General features: G+C 39.9%; 1 protein-coding gene across 1 annotated transcript in view; it reads right to left on the bottom strand.

Annotated features, from left to right (window-relative positions):
- Positions 1-22,660: 22,660 nt before the first annotated feature.
- LOC147162899 (uncharacterized) overlaps positions 22,661-23,370 on the bottom strand; it is a 10,491-nt gene continuing 9,781 nt past the window's right edge. The window contains exon 10 of the mRNA XM_086093920.1: positions 22,661-22,869. Within this exon, the coding sequence (XP_085950046.1) occupies positions 22,705-22,869 (165 nt within the window). The 3' untranslated portion in view covers positions 22,661-22,704. The remainder of the gene's footprint in view (positions 22,870-23,370) is intronic.

The raw sequence follows: 23,370 nt of genomic DNA, 5'->3' as shown, positions 1-23,370 counted from the left end.
TAGTGGCTCTTACATGGCAGCAGCTACGTCATCATTTCTCCGGTCGAAGGTGCACGAGAAGCTACAGGAGAGGAGGCAGGCGTGCTGGAAACACCTGCTGGGTTTCCTGCCTCTATTCTCCTCCATCTCTCCTCCCCTCCATTGTCACCCCCCCATGCTTATCTTGAAGCTGTCACCACGTCTTCTTTCATCTGCATCTATTTTGTCACCCCCTTCTGCCTCTATGCCTTCTCCTCCATTGGCTTCATTTTATTCATTTCTGTTCCCTTGTATCCCTGCTTTGCCCACTCATAGGGCTGACAGCTATTGTGCTCAATAGAACAATGTGAGGCTGACGTACTGTTAGGGGTGAGCATAATAATCGATTGATTGATTGTTAAAAAATTCTCTCATTTGTGTGGCGAAATCAAAACCCTATCCCATTAAAACAAAACAAGTAAAAAATAATTAGGCTACTTGATTAATTGATTGTGAATTTCCCCATAGAAAAAAAATAGTAGCATTTCAACTACAGTAGAGTTGTATTAATATTTCAGCCACATTTTGTAGTCACGATGGCGAGTTTATTCAAGCCATTCCAGGCACATCATACAGATTTTCAATGTGGTTTTAAGATCTGGACTTCAACCCATGTGTGAAAATGATGTCTCATGCGCCTCCAACCACACTTTTACTATTTGAGACAGATGAATCCTGGCATTGTCATCTCAGAATATTCTCTCACGCTCAGGGAAGAAGGGAAAAAGCCAGCCAGCAATCATTTTTAGGCACATACGTAAAGTTGCTGAACCAAGACCTGAACAAATGAAGCCAGCCCAGATCATAACACTGACCTCACAGGTTTCTATGGAAAGGCACAGGGCATGATGGGAAGGACAATTCATCTGCCTCAATTCTTAACCTGATGCACCCATCACTCTGGAACATGGTCAATCTGGAATTGACAGACTACATCACCTTTTCCCATTGCTCCAGTCTTTATGGGCTCTTGGTTTTCCTAAGGGCACACTGCTGAAAGTGCCATTGTGTTATATTTTCATGGTACATTTTACATTCACAAATCATGTCCATAAATTCCACACGTGATTTTACAGATGTATGTTTTTTAGTAAACAAATATCTACAGTGTTCAAAAATTGTCTTGTTTACAATCTTTGATATTGTTTTTGTGACCATAAATCTTTCTTGGACATGATCGTTCAGGACGTCATTAAATTGTTATGGTGTTGTTATGTTATGTTGTCCCTTATCTCTCTATTCCTATGTCCCTATTGATGATATTGTTTGATGATAATGTTTGATAATAAGTGTTAGTCACTCTTAGTTTGTTGAGGCACTCTTATTTCGTCATACAGGTTTTTATTCTGTCATACAACTGTGTCTTGCCCCTGCTTGAGTTTTGGAGTGACAATTTTGTCAGTACGTTGAGGTTCCTTCGCCGATCTTTCTCTCAGCACATTGAGGTTTCCTATCCTTATTCTCTCATGCAAGCTGTCTTCCGTACCAGCTGTCTTCCATGTGTTCTGCATCCAGTCCGCTCAATGTTCTTAGTCAAGGTTTCGCAGTTAAATGTTTTCTTCGAGGCCATTTGAATCCATCCCTGCTCTCTGTTGTTACTTTGTATTTTTGTGTACAAAGACTCTGGCTCAGATGGCTTCCCGGAGAAGTCAGAAGATAATCAAGCACAAGGGTCGACAACTGAAACAATTTTTTTTGTTCAGGAATGCAGGTAATTAACTATAATTTGACATCTCAATCAAGAATGTGCTTTCCTACTTCTGTAAACACAAAATTCAGTGAATCGGTAAACATTTGTAGGGTCTAAGCTTGCAGATGCAGTCACAATTTCTACTCCAGCCACTCAACACTCAGAGCCCACTCACAGTGCAATCACTCAAACAGGAAGCTAGTAGTCCAGAGCAGTATGACGGATACTTATTACAGGTCTCAGCGTCATCATGTTTAGACAACCTCAATACGTTACGTTAGGCAAGATCCAATACTGTGTGTGTATGCAATATGGTCGTGTATGCTGTAGACGGGAAGTAGATGCATCAGTCACAAAGGGCATGTGAAGGATGATTGGCTGTCTTCTCATGTGTTCCAAATGGAGAAACTGTCATAGATTCTTCGATTGATTACACATCTGCACATAGTGCTCATAATCACACACAAAGTCGAAGCAGGCCATGTTTCTTGACCAAACACTCAACCACTTATCGTTTATTATAAAGGGTACACTGAAAAGTCAATATTGAAAGACATGTTTCATGAAGGCTGAGGAATCATTGGTATGGCCATGATGAAAAATTGAACAATATTGACGAGAAATTGTATATATGTTTATATATATATATACATTTTTCTGGACAATGAAGTACGTCAACGATCAATTTAAATAGTGTTGTTCCAATACGTTTTTTTGGGTCCTCAATACCGATTCCAATACCCAGCTTTGTAGAATCGGCCGATACCACACCGATACCTAAGTTTTTTTTTTTCTCAACATGAAAAAGCTGTCCTGCCATTGATTCAGAGCATTCAAGGGCCAATAGGATATCTTAGCTCGGCATGCAGTGTACATGTCCCACATCTGTAAATGTCGTGCATGAGCAAGACAAGATGCTGCATCCAAAGTCCTATATTAGCGTTTTAAATAAATGTTTAATAAATGTTAACATGTGTGAAGAAGACAAAGTACCCGAAGAAAACCCACATGCAAACTCTACACAGGAAGGCCAGAATTGTGAGGTAGTTCACCGAGCTTCGAGGATAAATCAATTCCAACCATTTCTGCAATTTCTAATTGATACGCAGTCAATTGAATAATAATTACACTTATTCATAATCTCTGGATGCAATTGTTGCTCTCTATACATTTTAAGTAGCCCACATTCTTCTATTTTAAAGATGATGTCCTGTCCTCTTCTCTACGCTTGGATCCATCAGGTCAAAATTAGGACATCCTGTGACGCTCCAAATGATTTGATATATGTGCCTTTCATCCAGATAAAAGGAAAATTAAATGTACGCAAAAATCGAATCCACAGATCCTCAGATCATAGAGAGACGATCACAAAAGAACCCAGCGAAAAATAAAAGCGGACCATGGCGCAAATAAGTGGAGGCACTTTGAAATGCAGAGTGGTCACTAAGTCAGGCGCTGAGCGTTTTCTCCCTTCACACAAAAGTGCACCGGGGGCTATATAATGTCAGTCCTCACGTTGTATTCTGACCCCGCCTCTGTGTTCTGTGGAGGCAGGTTGCCAGAAGCTTTCAGGGTTGGTAGAACAAAATGTCTCAGCGGGTCTTGTTTTATTTCCCTCAAGTAGCATTCAGCACCTCCCCATCACACTCGCGCAGACAACCCGCCATTACCATACGATTCCAATGTAACATCGCCTTTCATTTATTGTAAAAGAACACCTAGAAACATGTAATTATTTTTTCTCTCCCCTCCCTGAGATCAAAGCCGAAGCAGCAGTGATTACGTAGAGTTGGGGCACGTCTTTGAAGACGCTGTTTGGTTCCTGTGTAAACAGGGCACGGGGAGACGCCGCCGTGCTAACCTCGCCACAACGGGCGCATACTCAACGAGAGGCTGGTGTGCTTCTGTTTACAGACAGATGCTCTTAGCATGTTGTACTCCAACCCTGACCCATGCAAGGGTTCCTGTCCCTCACTTTCTTTGGAGGCCCCTACACCTCATTCCCCCCTATTCTCTCCTTGAACCCTGGCTGTAAAACACTCTTTTTTTTGCATGATCTGTCTTGGGCTGTGTAGGGTCAACTACGGCAAGAATGCAAGATGAGCTGATTGCATTGTTTAGAGAGAGAGCATATAGGAGAGAGGAGCCCTAAAAGGTTTCTACTCTGTATTAGGAAGCACCCTTTAGGACTCCTTTTTAATTTGCCAGTCCAAACATCGTCATAGCTTTTTTCCAGCCGTGTATTTACAGTACATGGATGACTGAATTACGGCGAATCAAAACCCTTCATCTCTTTTTCTTTGTGTTAGTTTTAGGTGGAGAGAAAACACTTTTCGCAAGTGAAAGTGAACACCATGTAGTGTATCAATGCCAAGTCTTCCTAACATCTTCCAGCTGCTGGAGATATACTGTAGCAATAATAAAACTGGGTACCAACCTCTATGTTGCTCTGGATTTACATGTATTTTACTATGGGAGTATGGGATAAAACAGTCATTATTTTAGAACCGTACTTGGCTAAACACCTTTTAGTACAGGGTAATGGTTTTTATGAGTTTTGGACGCCTTTTTTTCGATGTTAAATAAACTCACTGAAATAAAGTTTGGTTAAACTCACTCCCTGACCACTAACACATTGCGGGATGTATTTGCTTCAGCTTCTGTATCTTAAAACCTTATGAGGTTTTAGTGGCAGTCAGTACATAGGCTTGAAAGTCTCGAGCGCAGGTCCTAGTTTTTGGAGAGATGCTACTACAATCTGACTACTATAAAAGTACACTTGCAATATGCAATGACCTCCCCGTGAGACACAGTTCAGGGGTGCAGTAACTGTGCCCACTCAACTGGACATCTATCGTCGCATTCCTGTATGTGTGTGTGGTCTGCTTCTCTGTGCAAAGTGTGACAAAAATATACATCCATCCATGATCACCCGCACCAAATGATGGCCAAGCGGGGTGTATCAACATGAATGATTTAAGTCGGGTGTCTGTCTTGAGCTCTGCTGAATCCCTGAGACTCACTAAGCCGATGGCATTCGATCGAACCCGTGTTAAGAACAATACCTTTCTTTTTTCTTCTTGGTCATAGGCAAACGTGTTGTCTCATCACTGGGCCTTTTCTCCATTGCAAAGAAACTTTCCAAATATGTCTGTTTTTTACTCATTTTGCTAACTTGTCGATTAGCATCAGCGCTACATGACTGAGATAATTAGCATCTTGACACGCATCAAGATTCTGTCGTAAACAGAGAGAATACGGTCACTTTTCAAAATAAAATATTTTTTAAGCACAGTACAGTTTTTTTTTATTCTTTCAACTGTGCGGCCCGTGGCCCACGGTCCGAAGTGGCCCACGGTCCGCAACCGGCCTGCGGCCCGGTGGTCGGGGACCACTGTTCTAAAACATATAAAAGTTTCAGCGATGTATTTTTTTGTTTTGTGTAGCACCAATAAGGAGTTAAAGTAGACATCATGATCTATCATTGAATATCTTTGTGTTTGAAGTCTTCAAATGTAACTTGTTATTACTCACTTCTGTTCCTATCTCATCCAGGGAGTTGACAATTTTGAGTTATGAATGAACACCACACATCCTCATTGCTTGTGGAAGTATGTGCCAGATGAGGAAAAGTGCACAATATGTATGTGAACACAGGAAAATCCCTGTCACAGGAGGAGCAAGATGCTAACCATTAGCAAATTTACGTCAGGCTAAAAGCACAAGGGTCAGCGCGGTCAGACAGACCACCCAAAAGCATGGTCATCAAGGATGAAAACCCGAGAGGAAGGAGAAAGAAAAAGAGAGTGTGATCAAGGGAAAATTAAGGAAGGAGGTAAAGATTGTGGCTATCTTGTTTCAGGATAGTCCTACAGAAATGTGCTGAGCTGGCACAAGCATTTTGCATGTGGCGCGTGCACTCAGTTGTGAAGCCACACCCACTGTCAACAGCATGGTGTTGGTCATTAATGTGCATGCAAGTGAGGGACTTTTTATGAGCCATCAGTGTGCACATTAAGGAAAAGTGTCTCTCCGCTGAGCTATCGCAGTGTTAAGCCTCAGGCAACCATGCACATAGTTTAGGCTTCATTTTGTCAACACTCCTTGTTTGGGTTATTTGGGTCATCATGACATGACAGAGTAATTGCTTTGCAAGGTTCACCCCCCCCGTATTTGACAACGTGCCCCATTTACTGTCTGAGCACTCCGGTCAAGCTGCTTATAAATCTTTCACTGACTTGATTAATTGTCTTAAAAGTGCTCCTCAACCAGGTAAATAAATAATGAGCAAAGTGATGATTTCTATTGTTGACTAGTCAGCAGAACTGAATCGGAGAGGTTGACCACGACAAACACTTCTTGGTTGGAGAGAAAATGCACACAAGTACATGGCTTACGGTTGTGTAGATATGACGAATAACATGGTACAGTGCAACCTGCAAAGTCGAACACAGTCTGTTATTTTATACTGATTTTTCAGACTGTATAAAAAATAAAAACATAGCGGCAGTACCCCCCCCCCCCCCCCAAAAAAAAGTTCGATTTTTTTATATGCTCACTCAACTGAAATGTCACTGTGACTTTTGACGCTATCAAAACCTATATGTGCTATATTTATGACTATAAATATTCCAACTGGTCAGGCTGCCCCTTTGCAGGATTATACATATATACTTAGCTTGTGACCAACTCCCGGAATCACAACCCACTGTATAAGTAGTGTTAGATTGATGGCTTTATGAATGGCTGAATTTTCAAAAGGGTCCAAGCTCTACAAGGCCTACAAGTTTAGAGGTGTGTTTCTACATTTTACTTTTCCCGCCACTTTAATGTCATCAGAGTAGAAACAGAAGTCCTCCGCTGGCCAGCATACCAAAGAGGAAGGCCTCACCCTCTGTCTCATACAGTGTCTCCTTGGGTATTACAGCTCAATATGAGGTGTTCTATTTGCCCTGGCTGGGTTTTTAATAAAACCTGACAAGGATTTATCACCTGTTCATGGCTCTATGCGCTGGCCCCACCGTCAGACAGGAGGAGGCAGCAGCGCTTGGAGGCTTGTGCAATACGGCACTTCTGTTCTGTTCACCTCATATTAATGTGTTTGCATGAGTTTGAGTGATGTTGGATGATGAAGTGAATGCATTAAAAGGGCAGGCCATCGCTTCTTTTTTCATCAATGAAGCGGCGTATTCAAATACCTCCTGATTTAGATACATCAGCTTACATGTATGTATTACATATCCTTGCAATGTGCTGTCACTTATTGGGCCTGTCAATAAAGGTCAGTCCAATACAAATACGTATATTGCTTTCCTCAATTAGTTACATGAGAGTAAAGAATATTTGCAACAGTCCATCAAAACGAACACTATTACCGTTGATAGAGCTTTTGTATTGGATATCATTATGTTGTGCAAGTGCTCATAATGTGGCTCTACAGTGTGTATTGTCCTGAAGTCTCAGTGCAAGGATACATACCACTTTTTGTCACTATGCTGAGCGTTACGACACAGCACACACAAATAGGCCAAAGAGAACACAAACTATTTAGATCAGGGATGGACAACTGGTGGTCTGTGGGCCGCACACTCTCTGAGTAGTCACTTGATTATTAATATCATATATTATTATAAATATTAATTATTATTATTATTGTTTTATTTATTTTTATTTTACAAAGTCTTCAAAAATTTTTGATGAACATTCAGTAGAGGTTTTCCACGAAGAATGTAGGAAAACAGAGGAAAAATTGTACAGAAAAACTGGGAAAAATCCCAAATGTGAAATAATATTAAAAGGAAAACAAATCTGAATATGCAAATCCATGGGTGCCAAAATGCAAATATGCAGAGGTCAAGTATAGTTTTTGTTGTTGTAAGTTGTAATAGTACTAATTACCACTAGATGGCAGACATGGCTTAGTTGTGTTTACACTGAGTCTTATTCGCGCTCTCTCTTTTTTTGTTGCTGATTTGTAATGATATGCAGTACAAACAGAGTACCTCCAATAATATTTTTAAAAAATTGAGTGAGTTGATTTTGTGAAGAAAAAAAAAGGAGTTGTTGTTGGTTTTGTTCTTCAACTGTTATGTACCATCCTTGTATGGTCATTTGTGCTGAAATAAATATATAGATAAAAAATAAATAAATACAGTATGTAGTTATTTTGGTGTTTGCTTCAAACTACTGAGGGACAAATGAAGCTTCATGAAAGCACCATCTAAAACCAAAAGCACCAACTAGAGGAGTAAAAAAAGATTGCAAGTGCTTCATGAAGCTTCATTATCATGCCACTAATTCAAACCCTTTGTCAGGGTGTGATAGGGGCTTGCTTATTCATTGAGAAATGTATTATCAAAAATTAAATATAGCAGGAGCACATATTTTGTCTGTATCCAAAATAACTTTTTTTTGGTCATACATCAGGTTAGGAAGTGTATAGTGAGCAATCCCCCTTCTGTGGAAAAATTATGGCCCACTCCAGCATTTAAGTCCCCCCATCACTAGTGTGACTTGATTCAAATTGTTCAACCTTTAGGGCGTTCAAATTCAGAGGTTTGACTGATTATATATTACACTGTATCATCATGTGGACAATGGCTGTCTCAAATCAAAATGTCCTTTCTGAAGAGGTTTCATTATCCTCTTTCCATCTACCCCCCTCTACCTCTCATCATTGCACTCCCCATCCCATTCTACACTGCGCCGCCATTTCTCTGTGCGCCTCTTACCAGGCATCCCCACTGAGGACTTCCTCTGGATCGTTGCTAGGTGATGTCCCCCTGATTAGCCAAGGAGCAAGGGGGGAGAGAGGAAAGGGAGGACGCACACACATAAGTGTGTGTGTGTGTGTGTGGTCTTGTTTTTGTTACATAGTGGGGCCAACATTCCGGGATTTCACAGAGTTGTGAAGCCCACCCGTCCATGTGGGGCCACTTTGCTGGGCCCCACTAGTTTAGACCTCTTTTTGAGGGTCAAGACTTGGTTTTAGAGTTTAGGTTTGAATTGGGTTATAGTTGAGGTTAGGATAAGGAATAGGGGTAGGCAATAATTTTTGATGGTTGGGGATAGGGGAAGGGGCTAGGGAATGCATTATGTCAATGAGATGGCCCCACAAAGATAGTAAAACAAACCTGTGTGTGCGTGTGTGTGTGTGTGTGTGTGTCTGTCTCTCTATCTTTCACTGCAGTTATCACTAATTGACAGCTGCCGGCCCTCAGGGCTGTATTCTAACCCTGTGCCCCCCCTTGGTGTAATCGGAGGGCAGGGCTCTGTCGCCCCCCGTAGGAGAACGAGAGGGCTGGAGGAAAGGTGGGGGCAGCTCAGGCCTAATGGTGGAGCAGCGCACTACTGTTTGGATAAGCAAAAAAATGTGGTGAGAGACGAGGGGAGCCAATGAGAGGAGAATGGGGTGAGAGGTGACAATTAGATGGGGAGTGAGAGATAAGAGAAGGACACGAGGAGGGCAAAGACTCTTACACTGGGACTAGAATGAAAAGCGTAGAAGAAGAGGTAGAGGAGGGTGGAGGGCATCCTGTTTGAGGGAGGGGAGTGGAGGGTCCCCCCGGTTTTCCCCCAGTGCCAGTGTGACTGCTCAACACCATCTGGAAGTGTTCTCACACACTGGCCAACCCTCCCGTCTTCAACTAGGACAATCTGATTACTCAGCCCCTCCTTCAGTCGTAATAAAACTCAAATTAAAATAAGATTAGTGTGATCATACTTTGGACTCAGAGGTTGATAATGACTTTGAAGCACTTGTGGCTTATATGTTGTATGACCACCTTCATCTCTTAGGGCTTTATATTCACAGACAGGGCAGTAAATACGGGCATAAATATTTTACCTGCAGGAACCACATCTAAATATTGGCCCAGGTAGTGTAACATGATTTTGATTGAAGTAGGCTGAACTCCACTGACATAATGGATGTCTTTGCATTTCAACAGTGTGCACCAAAAACCTCTAAATAATTGCAGAAATTCATTCATTAAACACATGATTAAATTGTCACCTTTATTTATAAATGTTTAAAATCCTCAATCAAGGTGAGGTGAGTTGTGTCACAGATGTGCCTCACACTTTGAAACTTTTATTTTGAGCATGCTCATTAATGTTAACAATTTATAGATAGTATTCACATGACGTCATTTGCCCCATATTGGGGGCCGTTCACAGGTGAATGGAATGTCGAATAGAAACGGACAAAGGAGTGTCAGGAATTGCAAAGATAAATTGAAAGGATTTCCAACCGACAATGTCTACCAAAGTGTGTTCTGACCATTTTTATTAAGGTGAGTGTCATTGTAAGATGGTAAAAATACTTTTACCATCATGTGATCGTGATATACGTGAGCCGCTAGCTGTGGCTAGCTCTGGCTAAAAATAGATCTGGTGGTCAAGATGTTCGATTTTGAGATCTCTCCAAATACCTTCCTTAAGGTCTTTTATTTTCCTTTCCCATCAGCCCAAATGTTGAAATTGTTGTTAAAGTGTACGGAAATAAGTGATGAATCAACAGTGTTGTTGTTGTAATATGCTAGCACGGTCGGCGAACTAGCTAAATTTAAAAAATAACCCAAGATTCTTCACCTCAAATTCAGAAATGATAAATGCACATAGCAACCAATAAAAGCCGAAAGTACAGAAGACGCAAGAATGTCCGTGCTTTGGGAGCCATCCTACCTCAAAACATATGTCGCCATGTATTCCGGTCCGGGCAGTAACATCGGCAAATGTTTGTAAAGTGTTGAGCTAAATCTTCCGCACAGCCTACGTCTTGCTTCCACAAGTAACGTGAGAGGAAGCTGGGGGTCATTCATCAATAACAAAAGAACATTTGGTGTAAAAACAATAGAAACACAACAAAGTCCACTGGAAAGTTGACCCACCAGAAGGGGCCAACTCGCGATCTCGTGACATCAGTGAATACTATCTATAGCAACACTTATAAACAACTTCCTAACTTTGATAACAGGGGTCACCTCCAGCTTAACAGCATTTGTATGATGAACTTGTTTAAGCTAGAACTGATGAAATGAGAAGTACTTTGTTCATAGTTATTATGACCAAAACAAAATTCACATTTTAGAACAGCTGAATATGTTTTTTTCTCTTTGAAAGACATTAAAATGGGAAAAAAAATATTATTGTCATAAAAAAGAGCTCTTAAATGCTGTAACACAAAAAGTGCAACTGTCATCAGTAGTTGGGTTACGTTTGACTACACTAATTCAACGCACTCATCACAGCTTTTCTGACACTGACAATGTTGCATAATTGCACCCGGGAATGAAGTTAATATGCATACAAGTGATTTTTGTGCTGAATCCTCAAACACACAGCTGTGCTTTCTTTTATGACCAAGGTCTCCGATTTAAGGATCGCAATTAGAACTGTGTCATCGTCACTCCACGTAACCGCGGTGAGTGATTATTTTCCCAGGAAGCATAAATCAAATTACTTTTTGTCCCGTGATAAAACTGCACTGCCTCCACTGTAATTATCTTCACATTACTGTAATTATTTGAGAGTGTACACAACGGATATTTCCGTTTTTTTCCCCCAAACAGCTTGCTCACAATTCTGTATCAGGTGCAGCCAGAGTTCGGCACACACACTCTGTCTCTCTGTCTCCATGCAGACTTTGACATTGCCAAGCAATCAATAGATCCCCAGCACAGAAATGCATCTCAAGCTGATTATAATGAAGATAGCGGGTCATTTAAAATGCTAATGGACAATTTTGCCTAATAAGAGCCATTCAAGCCAGCAGTTCATTAAAATTTAGAGGTGGAAAAGTCCATTTCAATTAAGTTTCACTCTGTATTTGCCCCGAAGCATAAAGAATTATAAGATATTTTATTTAAATGTGAAAAGTCCCTTCTCTTCATGGTGAACTTAAACCTTTACTGAGAAACAGTGACACTTTTAAAATGAGAATTAAGTAGGTTGTTCTTCTGCCTCTGATTGTAATGTGGTATTTTTTGAAATATTAAAAGTACATCATTAAAAATGTTAAGATTTTATTGAATTTATTGATTGTTTAACACAACAATAACGACAAAATAGCACATTACAAATGACGGTAATCTTGTTTGTTCTCCTTTTTGTGGAGCATTTCTATTTTTCAACAAAACCAAACAATCACTTTTCATTTTGTTTAATGGATAAAGAGAACGCTCAGTCATAAACAAATTGTGCTACTGTGATCTGGCTCAGATGTAATAGATGTCATGTATTAGGGTCTTGACACACTCCTAAAATGCCGATTTGCTAATCGTGCCTACGTCAGCAATTGAATTTTGGTTGTATTTGTAACTAAATATGACGTATTTCTGAGGAAAAAAATACATATTTCCCGGAAAATAAAACAAATGGGACCTTTGACTTATATAGCGCTTTATTTATTATTTATTGCTGATGAATTTTCCAATTACTAAATACAGTATGTTGTTCTTTTCAATTTCAATTGGTTTGCCTGAATGAGACTCTCACGTTGCATTGTTACTGCACACGTTGTGTTGTAAAACCCTAGTAAATAGTCCTCGCGCTTGGCTGGCAAAAGTACTGTCGTGCTAAGCAGTTACCATGCAAATTATTCTTTGATTATGATTATATTTATATGTATTTAAATATTATAAATAAAGAAATATATATATATTTATATATATATAGTCTGAAAATGGATCGCAGGAGTGAGGCACAATGCACATAGATTCAATGAACACATGGACAACCTTGAGCTTTGTACAAAAAAAATCTCCTCCTGACGGTACTGATCATTCCGTTGTATGTTCCGGTACATGTGTCTTAGAGGGAAAGGTCCTGTAAATTTGAGGTTGAAAGGTCAACCGGCATATACAGTAATAAAATTGTTCCATCTGTAGTGCAGTGTAAATCAGAGGATGTGCTGCCATGTGACAGAGACGCAATCATGGAAGACAATTGTTTTTTACAAATGAAAAAGAATGCATGTATACTGAATGTGAGAAATGCTAAATTTGAATGTATTTAACATTTAAAAAATTCCTTACAGGTTAGAGACTCATACAGTTGCTGTGTGTAAGAGTGTATTCTTTGTGATGACCAGCAGGGGGCAACTTCAGGGATAGCAACTATAAAGTCTGTTCAATACATTTTGTGACTGTGAAATATTTGCTAAAGAAGGGCACATTTTAAACCATCATGGCAACCTAGTGACTGACATCGTTGTGACCGAGGTTCTGTTATGCTGTGTATACATTCTAATCTTATGCAGTTTATCATATAATAGCTCTCGTAAAAATTCCCATCTCAACCAGTTAGAGCATCTCCAAAAGCATTGAGCAAGCCATTTCACACACACATTACCCGAGCATGCTTTCCTTTTATTTTGACACCTAAAGTGAGTTTATTGGGAGAAGCACATCTCCAGCATGGTTTTTATGTGGTGTGTCAGCACTCACTGTGTGTTCTGTAAGATGTCTATATTAGCATAGTGAATGAAACAAAACAAAGGCTCTGCCAGTGATGTAAACATAGCGTATTAAAGCTCCTGCAGTTCACCACGCGGTCATCCCACGACTAATTTGACCGTGCAAGAAATCAACTCAAGTATGAGGAGGGATATCGTTTACAACGGTAGACTTTCAACAGTGTAAAACCTCTTCAAAGGCTATTTAAATTAGCTCATGAAAATGTTCTAGTTTCTGTAAGAATACAAATATATGTGCATATTTTGGATAACTAAACATCTGATGGGATTACAAGATTTGCTCCTCCTAAATTTGGCCTTTTTTGATGTCGAGAGAACTCCCTTGACCTTCCGTGTCTTAACAATTCCACATTTTAATGTTCATAGTCACTAGTTTCACTACACACATTCCTGTCTTATTTTTCTCACCGCCACAAACAAATGCAGTTAAAATAAACTCTGCTCTCCTATTTATGGCTTCCTTTGTTTCTACCCTATTTTAAATTATTGTTAATAAATATTTCCTCTAGGTCTCTTATAGCTGGCTGAAATCATAGTTTGTATCAATCCATTTACACCAACACTAATGAGTTTATGATGAATTAGTCAAATGTTCAATCTTTGTGTTTGTACCTTTTTTTTTCCTAAACTGTGTGGATGTTGAATTTTTGCTTTTGTGGAAAAGTTCACCTTTTTTTCAGATTCAGATTCTCCCATTTGCCTAAGTGGTTCGCTTTTCTGTCTGCACAGATTCTCCCGTCCACTTATACGCCGTCATGACAGAAATGCATTCTGTGTGGAGCAATCCTAAAATGTTCACCATCAAATCTGGTCTTGTTGATTTTGTGCATCAGCTGTTACGCCATTTTCTTCCGGATATACACTGACAAAGAATATTGTCAGCACTGAACATGATTTTCACCTACAATGGCAAGGAGCGGCTTCAAACATAGCGGCCGGCAGTAAAAGACAAACATTTTGAGTTTTTTTTTTCTTTTTTAAGTACAAGGCTCCCACTATTACAACAACAACAGTCATTGTAATAGCGCTATGGTGAGTTAGATCATTTGTTTTTATTTGCTTCAATTCCAGCCGTCAAAATATATGTATGTGATAAAGTGGCTTGCCTGGTTTGTGGCGCAATAAAGGCTGAGCACCGCTAAGCTATATAACACTCCCACACACCCTTTTTAATTGATCAACTTCCAAACATGCATTCAGTCCTAAGCACAGTATCCTGATTAAATCACTTTTATTGTTTTTATACAGAATGAAAAAAAAAGCATGCTATACAGTGGACCCCCACTATTTGACAGCAGGTCGAAATCAGTGAATTGAGGCCTATTGAAATATTGAAACCCCAACAATCTGATAACATTAATTATGAGGAAAACAGGGGAGAAATGTAAAAAAATAAATTCAGGTGTATGTGGGGGTCCACATTTTTTGGAAACGTTACGAGTTAGCCATATTTGACGAAGAAACATATTACAAAGCATCTCCAAATTTAGATTACTTTATCTATTGTTTATGAATGTTGTAAGGGGAAATAATAAAATACAGTATTAACGACATAACTTCGCAGTAGTTGTTGAGTTAGAGCAAAAAAACGTATATGAATAAACGGTATACTTATCCTTAACGGAAAAGAGGCAACGGTTGTCTTGGTGCAGCTGAGCGGCACACAAGGAGGCAGTTAGTGACCTAGTAACCCCGTCAACTGAGAAACAAAGCTGGTCACGATTAAATCAATGCTAGTTGAACCGAGGCCAATGTCTAGTCATAACATTCCGGCTAGAGATAGCATGCCATTTAATTACATATGTGTTTATTTGCCTCTAAAGATAAGTTGTAACTATAATTACATAGCACACCAAACAGCCTAATGTGATTACAATGAATAAGAGAACTGGTTAAGTCAACATTCAAGAGAAATCTGGCAAACATCTCGTCTATGAATGGGTATAAAAAAGGACTTATGTTTTTGTAGAAGAAGTAACTCTAATGAAGTCCTGCAAGTATTTAACATTTGAATAGGATCATATGTTTGTAATGTGGGAATATGTACTTGCCTGGTGTTTATGAAACATTTGACAGAAGAGAGACTGAACCAAAGGAGACCAAATACACGTTTTTATATAGCAGAAAATCATAACAACAGTCATTTCAGGGCACTTTTAATAGAGCTCTAAATCTAGTGCAGGCTTTCTCTAAATGGTTCCCGGGCGAGTTTTTATTGGGTCACCGATTATCGGCTGTAAACTATTAAATATTAATCAAGCAGAAACACAATTTATGATTCATATAAACCACTACTGTTTTTATGGTTGTGACATTTTGTACACAACTACACTGTTTTCAGCATTTACACGAAAAGCATAATTCAGTATAGAAAGACTAGCCCTGTGTTCCCTGAGGAAGTTCTGTACTTGATGACATTGCAGAACCCTGTAGAAGAGCTGTGGAGAGAATTTGCAATTCTCAACAAACATTCCAATCTCTTGCCAAATTATTTGTGCACATACTTTTATGTATGTCTTAATAGAGGTTTATTTGGAGTGTGAAATATGTTAACCTGTCCATGCATGACTTATGTGTTTTTATTGCTAATAGCTACGCATGCCATATTTAAACGAGTCGCCATGCCTCAAGGCTGGATGTGGTGAAACTTTTAATTGATAATACTTGCTATAATGATATGTGAAGTAATGTACTCCTTGTAGGAAATGCTAAATGGCTCCAATAACTTGCTCCAATTATGAGGAAAGCAGTACAAACGTGGAAGGATGAATGTATCTCCTGGAATAGAATGAATGACGACAAAAATTCCTTCTCTCTGCTGACCATATTTGTGAGTCAAAAAGATGATGAACTGCTTTGACTGGAGACCCAATACTGGCCGTAATTCACATTCCAATAGGTAAGTTGATGAAAAGTACACATTGTGGAAATTCAGACATACTGTAGTTAACATGATCATTGGGGGAGGGGCTAATTAATCCAAGAGACAGCAATAAATGAAATGCCTTAACTTTGGTCATGGTAGATGTACCCTAAAGCCTGGTTTACACTTCTGCGTTTGCTCTTGGGTTAATGACTGTTGTACATCACGTGATGTACGCCGGTCATTAACGAGAAGTGCGCCGTAGCTCGTGGCCAGGTGCTGTGCACGCGTGTCCAATTCTTGTACGCCGTAGATGGCGGATCGTAACATCGATTGGTCAGTTTGATAGTGTACTCAGCTTCTTTTTTTTGTCTCCCCTTGGATAGTTTCCGTGAAGGCAACTATGTTTGTAAGCGTAGGCGGAGCGTACCCACTTTCCACCCGGAAGACCATGATTGTGTGAATGTGTGTGTGACCAGAAGGGAAAAAAATGTGGTCGCTACGCATGGGGCCATTGTGTTTTGGCGAGTCACGGCCGACAGTAACCGTTGCAAATTGGCATTAAATAATTGTCATGGTGATGAGCCAACTCTACCCCCGGCTTTGTTTCTTGCTTCGGAAACGAAAAAACGACTTCCTGAATTGGCCATAAAATGCAGAGGAATCTCCACTCTGTGGCGTCCTAACCAATAGCAGCCGTAGTGACATCCCGACTTGAAGTGAAACTGCAGCCCATTTTCAAACCAACCTGATGTGTATTGTAATGTGTATTGCGTACAAGTAAGAAGGCCAACGCACGAGCGGCACTCCGCAGTATGGTCTCAGCCGTCACCTGACGCAGAAGCATAACCAGGCCTTAAAGGCTAACTTAGTTGTAAATGAGCCTAGCCTACCATTGAGTAGTTCTTGTGGAAGACGAGTGTCGATCTGACTGAGCAGTGACTGTTTCAGTGTTGACTACATATTTTGTAACGTCAAACATACTACAACCCTCTAACCTCAATCTTTAGTGACACATATAAAGACGTAACGTGTACAATCTCATTGTAAAGCCTAATACTCAACAACCCCAACCATTAGTCTCGGTGATGCCGAATTGACATACATGTCAACACTAAAAATATATATTATATAAGTTGTTTCAGTTCAGGTCAGTGGTTATGCCATTCCGGTGCCCACTGTGATGAAACATTCTAGACCAGTGGTGGGCAAACTTGGTCTTAGTCCTGCAGGTTTTGGATGTTATCCTTCTCCAACACAGCTGATTTATGATCAGCTCATCAGCAATCTCTACATAAGCCTGATAACGATCCTGTCAATTGGAATCAGCTTCGTTGGAGCAAGAAAACATCCAAAACATACAGGTCTCTGGCCACCACTTTTCGAGACATATATAATTGCTGACCAGTAGTAGACAGCGTAAGTGAATACATAGTAGGCTGTGCTCTTGTGGTTTTCTAAAGAAGACTAACCGCAGAGTTCGACAGAGCAATAAACCGGTACTTGTGTATTGAGAATGACACGGAAGAGCTATTTTGTTGATCAGGAATGTATCAAGGTAATCCGCCAGGCGCCGAATGTTTTTACCGTGAATGTGTCGTCGATGAGAGATAAATGTAGCTACTGTAACTGTAGAAATGGCCTGTTAAGTTACCTTAGCAGGTTTAAAAATGTATTACTTTCTTTATTTCCCAAAGCTGCTGCCACTTTCCCAAATCCTACGGCGCCACTCCAGTGGTGACGGATTGTGGTACACATTGATAGAAAGTGAGCCAAATGATCCTCTGCTGCTTCTGTTCTTGGCCAAAAGCTGCTCTGCTTCAACTCACGTGTTGAAAATGCATTCGTTATCCCCAAATTTCCATTTCAGGACTGAGGTCCCCAGCATAATACACACCATTTTTGATCACATGAATAAAGCGTTTTGGACAAGCAATTGGATTTGCATACACACTCATTCATGCCATACCTGTGCCGCCACACACTAATGAGGCAATTATTCAGACAGCAGGCCTGCGTGCCTCGTAGATGATGGGGTAAGGGGGGTGTTAGTTAGTAACCGGTGGGTGTGGGTGTTTCCGCAGAAGCTGTGAGATGAACATGGTTTAGTGGACTTCAGAAAAGCAGACAGGGACTCAGACTTTTCATGGCAGATAAGGACTGGAAAAACAAAACAATTTTGCGTTAACTTCCCCTCTAAAGTAACATTTATCGATTCCAATCCATCCACTTGTTTTCCATTTACAAAATAAAATGTCACACAGCTTTGAGACAATATTCTGTGCTTCCAGGTATTTTCAACAATATATTGTGAAGAAGAATATATTTTTGCATGGTATGTACCCCCGTATGTACCCCCACATTGACCGGAACTTTGGCAACTAGTGCTTTGAATGAGTCTGACTCACCGCTGGTCAATGACATATGCTTATGCAGTTACTATGTCATTTATGATGCCCAATGGGTCAGGGGGTCACTGTGCAATGGATGTGTTATGCATATGCAGTTACTATGTGCCTTATGATGATAATGTGATGGCATTTTAGCCATATTAGCTTGCCCAGTTTTATGCAGTTACTGATATGTTCCTTATGATGATAATGTGATAAGGCGGTCAGTTGCTATGTGCCAATCTTAGTTTGTCCAGTCACTGATCGTAATTGGCCTTTATTCTGTCAAATAGAATTGTCCCTTAACTGAGCAAGAGTTTTTGAGTGGCACGTTTGTCAGTACGTCGAGGTATCTTAGCCGAGGTTCTCTCAGCATGTCGAGGGTTCCCCGTCCCTCTTCCGCTTTGTGCTTTTAAGTTCTGCATATAGCCCGCTCAAGGTTCTTAGTCATGGTTTCTCTGTCAAGTGTTTTCTTTGAAACCAACTGAATCCAGCCCTACTTTCTGTTGTTACTTTGTATTTTTGTATATAAAAACTCACTCTTCCCCAATTTCTAAGTATTGTCTGCGTTTAGATCCAAATTTCTGCTGCTCTTGTGACACACTCATTTTGTAGAAGCATGAGCCAGTTGAAAGAGTTTTATCAGGCTGGCTTAACTCAGACTTGGGTATGCACTTAAGTCAATGACACAATGCATTTGACATAAAAAACAAAAACCTTTCATTCCATTTGCAAAAAAAGTTATGTCAATACTTCCAGGTAAGGAATGCTGCAGTCCTCACAACTCATGTCAACTTGAGTGTGTATCTGTGCAACCATCCTTGGTCCCGGTTATGTCAACAACACCCACCCAACTCGACTTCTCATTGGTTTACAATGAAATTTGGCCTTACCTCAGCCCATCATCATCACTTAGGCAGTTCTCTCCTTTCCGCTCACAAAAAACAGTAATAATTACACAATAAAAAACTGACTATTGTGTAAGGGATCTCTTTGGTCTGATTAAAACAGCTCCAAAAATCTAATCATTAAAGTAATGCACGTCCTAATTTTACAATTATTAATTATCATGATGTCATATTACATTATGATGTCACGCATGTATGGGGTCAAACTAGGCGGCGTGGCCAGTGAGCGGACACAGCTTACGTTATTCACGAAAATATTGACTTTTTAGGTTTCAACGTGTTTCAACGTGTTTTTACCAAAGTAATCATATGAATCGTATTATTTGTCCATGTACTCTTTTTTTAAAAAAGCTTTTAGGGTGATTTTTTTGTTTTGTTTTGTCATGTCCCATACACTTTAAGCATAATCTAACTTACTTTTAAAATCAAGTAATCGGTAAAGTAAGTAAGTTATTTTTTAAAGCAAGTCATCCGTAAAGTTACTTTTTTAGTGTAACCGTTGCAAAACTAGTCCAGTGGAAACAACATATCTCTATTATATTGTAAATATAGGCTTCAGTAACACATACATCACATAATGACTTCAACAGGTTAAAATCAATTTCAGGAACTTTTCGCCTGTATAAGGATTTACTGTCAAATAGATGTGGTCTTTGTTAGGCAGGATGTATATGAATAATGAGCAGCCGCAGAACATTTGGCCGGATCAATGTGACGGAAAGATGTTCTCTAAAGAACCGCCTAATTATGCTCCTTTGATTACTGTCTGGGGCGAAACTACAACAAAAATATCTATGAGCTATCATGCCCTCTCAGGAAACGGTTTGTTGTGAATGACTAACAGATCAACTTTGCATTACGTCTCGCAGGTATGTTTATCGTTTTGCAATGCAATGCGTGCAAAAAGAGGCTGGCTTGTTCCTCATGCAAGTTACACATTAATATCCACGCATGACCTTTTGGATGAGCTGCAGCATTAGTCTTGTGCGCTCTAACCTGTCCGCCGCGGACATAGAGTAATGTGCTGCTTGACCGCCGAGCTGACCCCTGCCGGCATTAGAATGGAGACCACATGTCTCGACTGTGTCTACCTCCAGTGCAACAAGCGATAAAGTCTAAAACAAATACAAAGCAAAATGTGTTGTTGCATGTAGTCTTATCTGTGGCGCGCATACGCTACTGATGGAATAAGCTGTATCTGCTTTGTCGCGAACGTTGGCGCGCATAAGCTCATCTGCGCGGCAAACACGGGAATATCGAAATCTTTCAACCTTCAAATAGCATTGAACTCCAGATTTGTTTTTGTGTTGCTCCGGCTTGATTGACAAGTTGAAATAACTGGAAGCATTAGCATCTTCATTCCAGTGACTGTCACATTTGCTTAGCGTCTCCTCTTCAAGGATGCGACTAATAAAGGGAAGGTATTCTTGTTACCGAACAAGCCCTCCTTTATAACCTAATTGCTTTTGGTTCAATAGCTTAAAAAGTCATTAATTACAGGGCCAGCTCGTAATGGAGGTTAAGGTGGCTTTTTCACCAAGGTAATGAGCCAGCATGTATAGCAGCCAGGCAGATTTTGATGCGATAATAGGAGCTGTGAGTACCATTTTTCCATCGTTGCTCAATGACGGTAGAGAGAAAAGAGAGACTTTTCATAGTGCCTGATTAAAAAAAAAAAAAAAAGATCTGAAGAGGTAAAGATAATTGAATTCCCAACAGTGCTATTTGTATAGCTGGCAGCACATTACGCATGAGCTGCAAATGGCCTTAGCCTAATGTGGATGACATCGAAATGATATGTAATGTTGTAGCACAGAAGGTAATGTGTTTGTATGTGCAAATGTGCATGTCCATTCTCATGCTTTCCATTACGGTCACAGTGGTGACGCTCCGTTTGTTTGCCGTCTGTCACCTTTTTTTTTTTTATGGTATCACAACATGTAGTGTTTAGCATTTTCCAGTAGCTTTATTGATCAACGTGTTTTATACCTCATGGAAGAAGCATGGCTAAAAGTATATTAGTGGGTCAAACGCAGTCTGTTCCATGGCACATGTTTATTTCTAATGTGTATGAATTTCTAGAGTGTCGAATAGCATGTATATTCTATTTGCATTATTTTTAGTGTCATCTTAATGGAGTGTAAATACAAGTCACACTAATCAAATACATTAGTATCTCAATGTTTTCTTCTCTTTATAATAATAATCTTATGTTTCGGTTTTGTAGGGGTTGGATTTTGTTTAGTATGGGTATGTTTGTCTGTGGTTGGTCTTTGTCATGTGATCCTGATTTCTCCCTTTGTCTCGTTATGTCTGATCACGTCCACCTGTGTTTCTTCCCTTCCCAAGTGTGTCTGACCAATCGGTGCAATCAGCCTATTGTGTTCCCCAGGTGTGTCGCATTAGTGTTGGTGCATTTAGTCTGTTGTGTTTGTCCAGTCCGGGTCGGTCCATTGTCGTTTCCAAGTTTAGTCGTTTCGCCCATCTCTTGCTAGTTCCTCGTCATGCCACTTGAGTTTGCTTTGATTTAGGACTTTGTTGTTTTCTGTCGGCACGTTGTGCACCACCTTGTTTTTGTTTAATTAATAAATCCCTTTTGTTTTGGACTTTACCTTGGCCTCCTCGCTCTGCCCCCCCCCCATACACACACACACACACACACACACACACACACACACACACACACACACACACACACACACATACTTGCCTCTGTGTATTATGAGGACATTTTTTCCAAACCGGTTTAATTGTGTATTACAGGGACACCCCTTTCTGCTAATGCCAGAGAGATGGGACTTGCACCCAAAAAATTTTTTTGGGGTTGTCCAGGAAAATTTCACTTCAAAACTTGAAAAAACTCAACACACGAAAAAAAGAAAAACCTGAAAAAATCCGTAATTGTGAGGACATAGATAATGACCTAAATAAGCCACGCCCATTGCAAAAATGGTAATTATGAGGACCAACTCACATTACAAGGACAAAGTTTACACAACACACAGCAACCATGTCACTGAAGTGATTTGAAAGTTCTGGCATTCTGACTTTACACAAACTAAAATGGCATTGATGTGTAATGACTTACCTGATATAAGGACACATTGTTGTACATAACAATACTGTGAAATGCAAAGTCATACCTGATCTGTCCTAAAATTGTAAGTTTTAACATGGTGCTCATGTTACAACTTACAATTTTAGGACAGACTGAAACTGGTATGTTAATAAAACTGCTTCTTATGTGAACAGGTTATCTAGGTCAAACACAGCTTTGTAATGGATAAGCTCGACATGAAACCAGATGCAAAAGAGTCAGTGAACATTGAACATTTTATTCTTTAAAACATGACTACCTCTCATCTTAAAGGATGAGCAGTTTTCTCATAGCTCATTCCTGAAATACCTTCGGATTTCTGAATTTCTGAAACAGGTTCAATGTAGGAAGTGTCCGAAGTACTGTGAGAATCTGGAACATATTCCTCTGCTAACGAATCCTCACTTGAACTGGATACATCAGCAACCTAATTTTTTAAACGAAAACAATTATTACATACATACATACATACACATATTGTCGCTGTTCTGTGAAAAACACTTCCACCATAGGAGCTACCGGAGAGCAGCCCGCGACCTAAAAATGGAAACGTGTTTTTCACAGGACAGCAATGATATCCATATATACAGTAGATGCACACATACTTATGCATATATACAGTGGCTCTAAAATTAACCTGCCAGATGCGGGTTAAAATTCATTTTGGCGGGTGGTCATAAATATTTACTAGCTTTACTTCGCTGTTACTTAGTGATGTTACACTCGAAGTAGAAGCTTGAGAAAAGTGTCGAGCGCTCGCGGCAGAAGTAGCTCCCGCCATTGATGGGCTAATGTGCTAAAGTTAATTTACCAAAGGTCTTCATCATCAAGCAGTTTTGCATTTTTTTTAAACGGGATATGTGCCAGATGCTGGAGCAAACTAGAAAAGCATTTAGAACCTAAAGTTTGTGCACATACTAAAGATTAT

This window comes from Leptonotus elevatus, chromosome 14, assembly GCF_054856555.1.
Source record: "Leptonotus elevatus isolate MCC_2025b chromosome 14, RoL_Lele_1.0, whole genome shotgun sequence".
NCBI classification, from domain to species: Eukaryota; Metazoa; Chordata; class Actinopteri; order Syngnathiformes; family Syngnathidae; genus Leptonotus; species Leptonotus elevatus.
The sequence above is the reverse complement of the archived record's forward strand: the minus strand, read 5'-3'. Positions and strand labels throughout refer to the sequence as shown.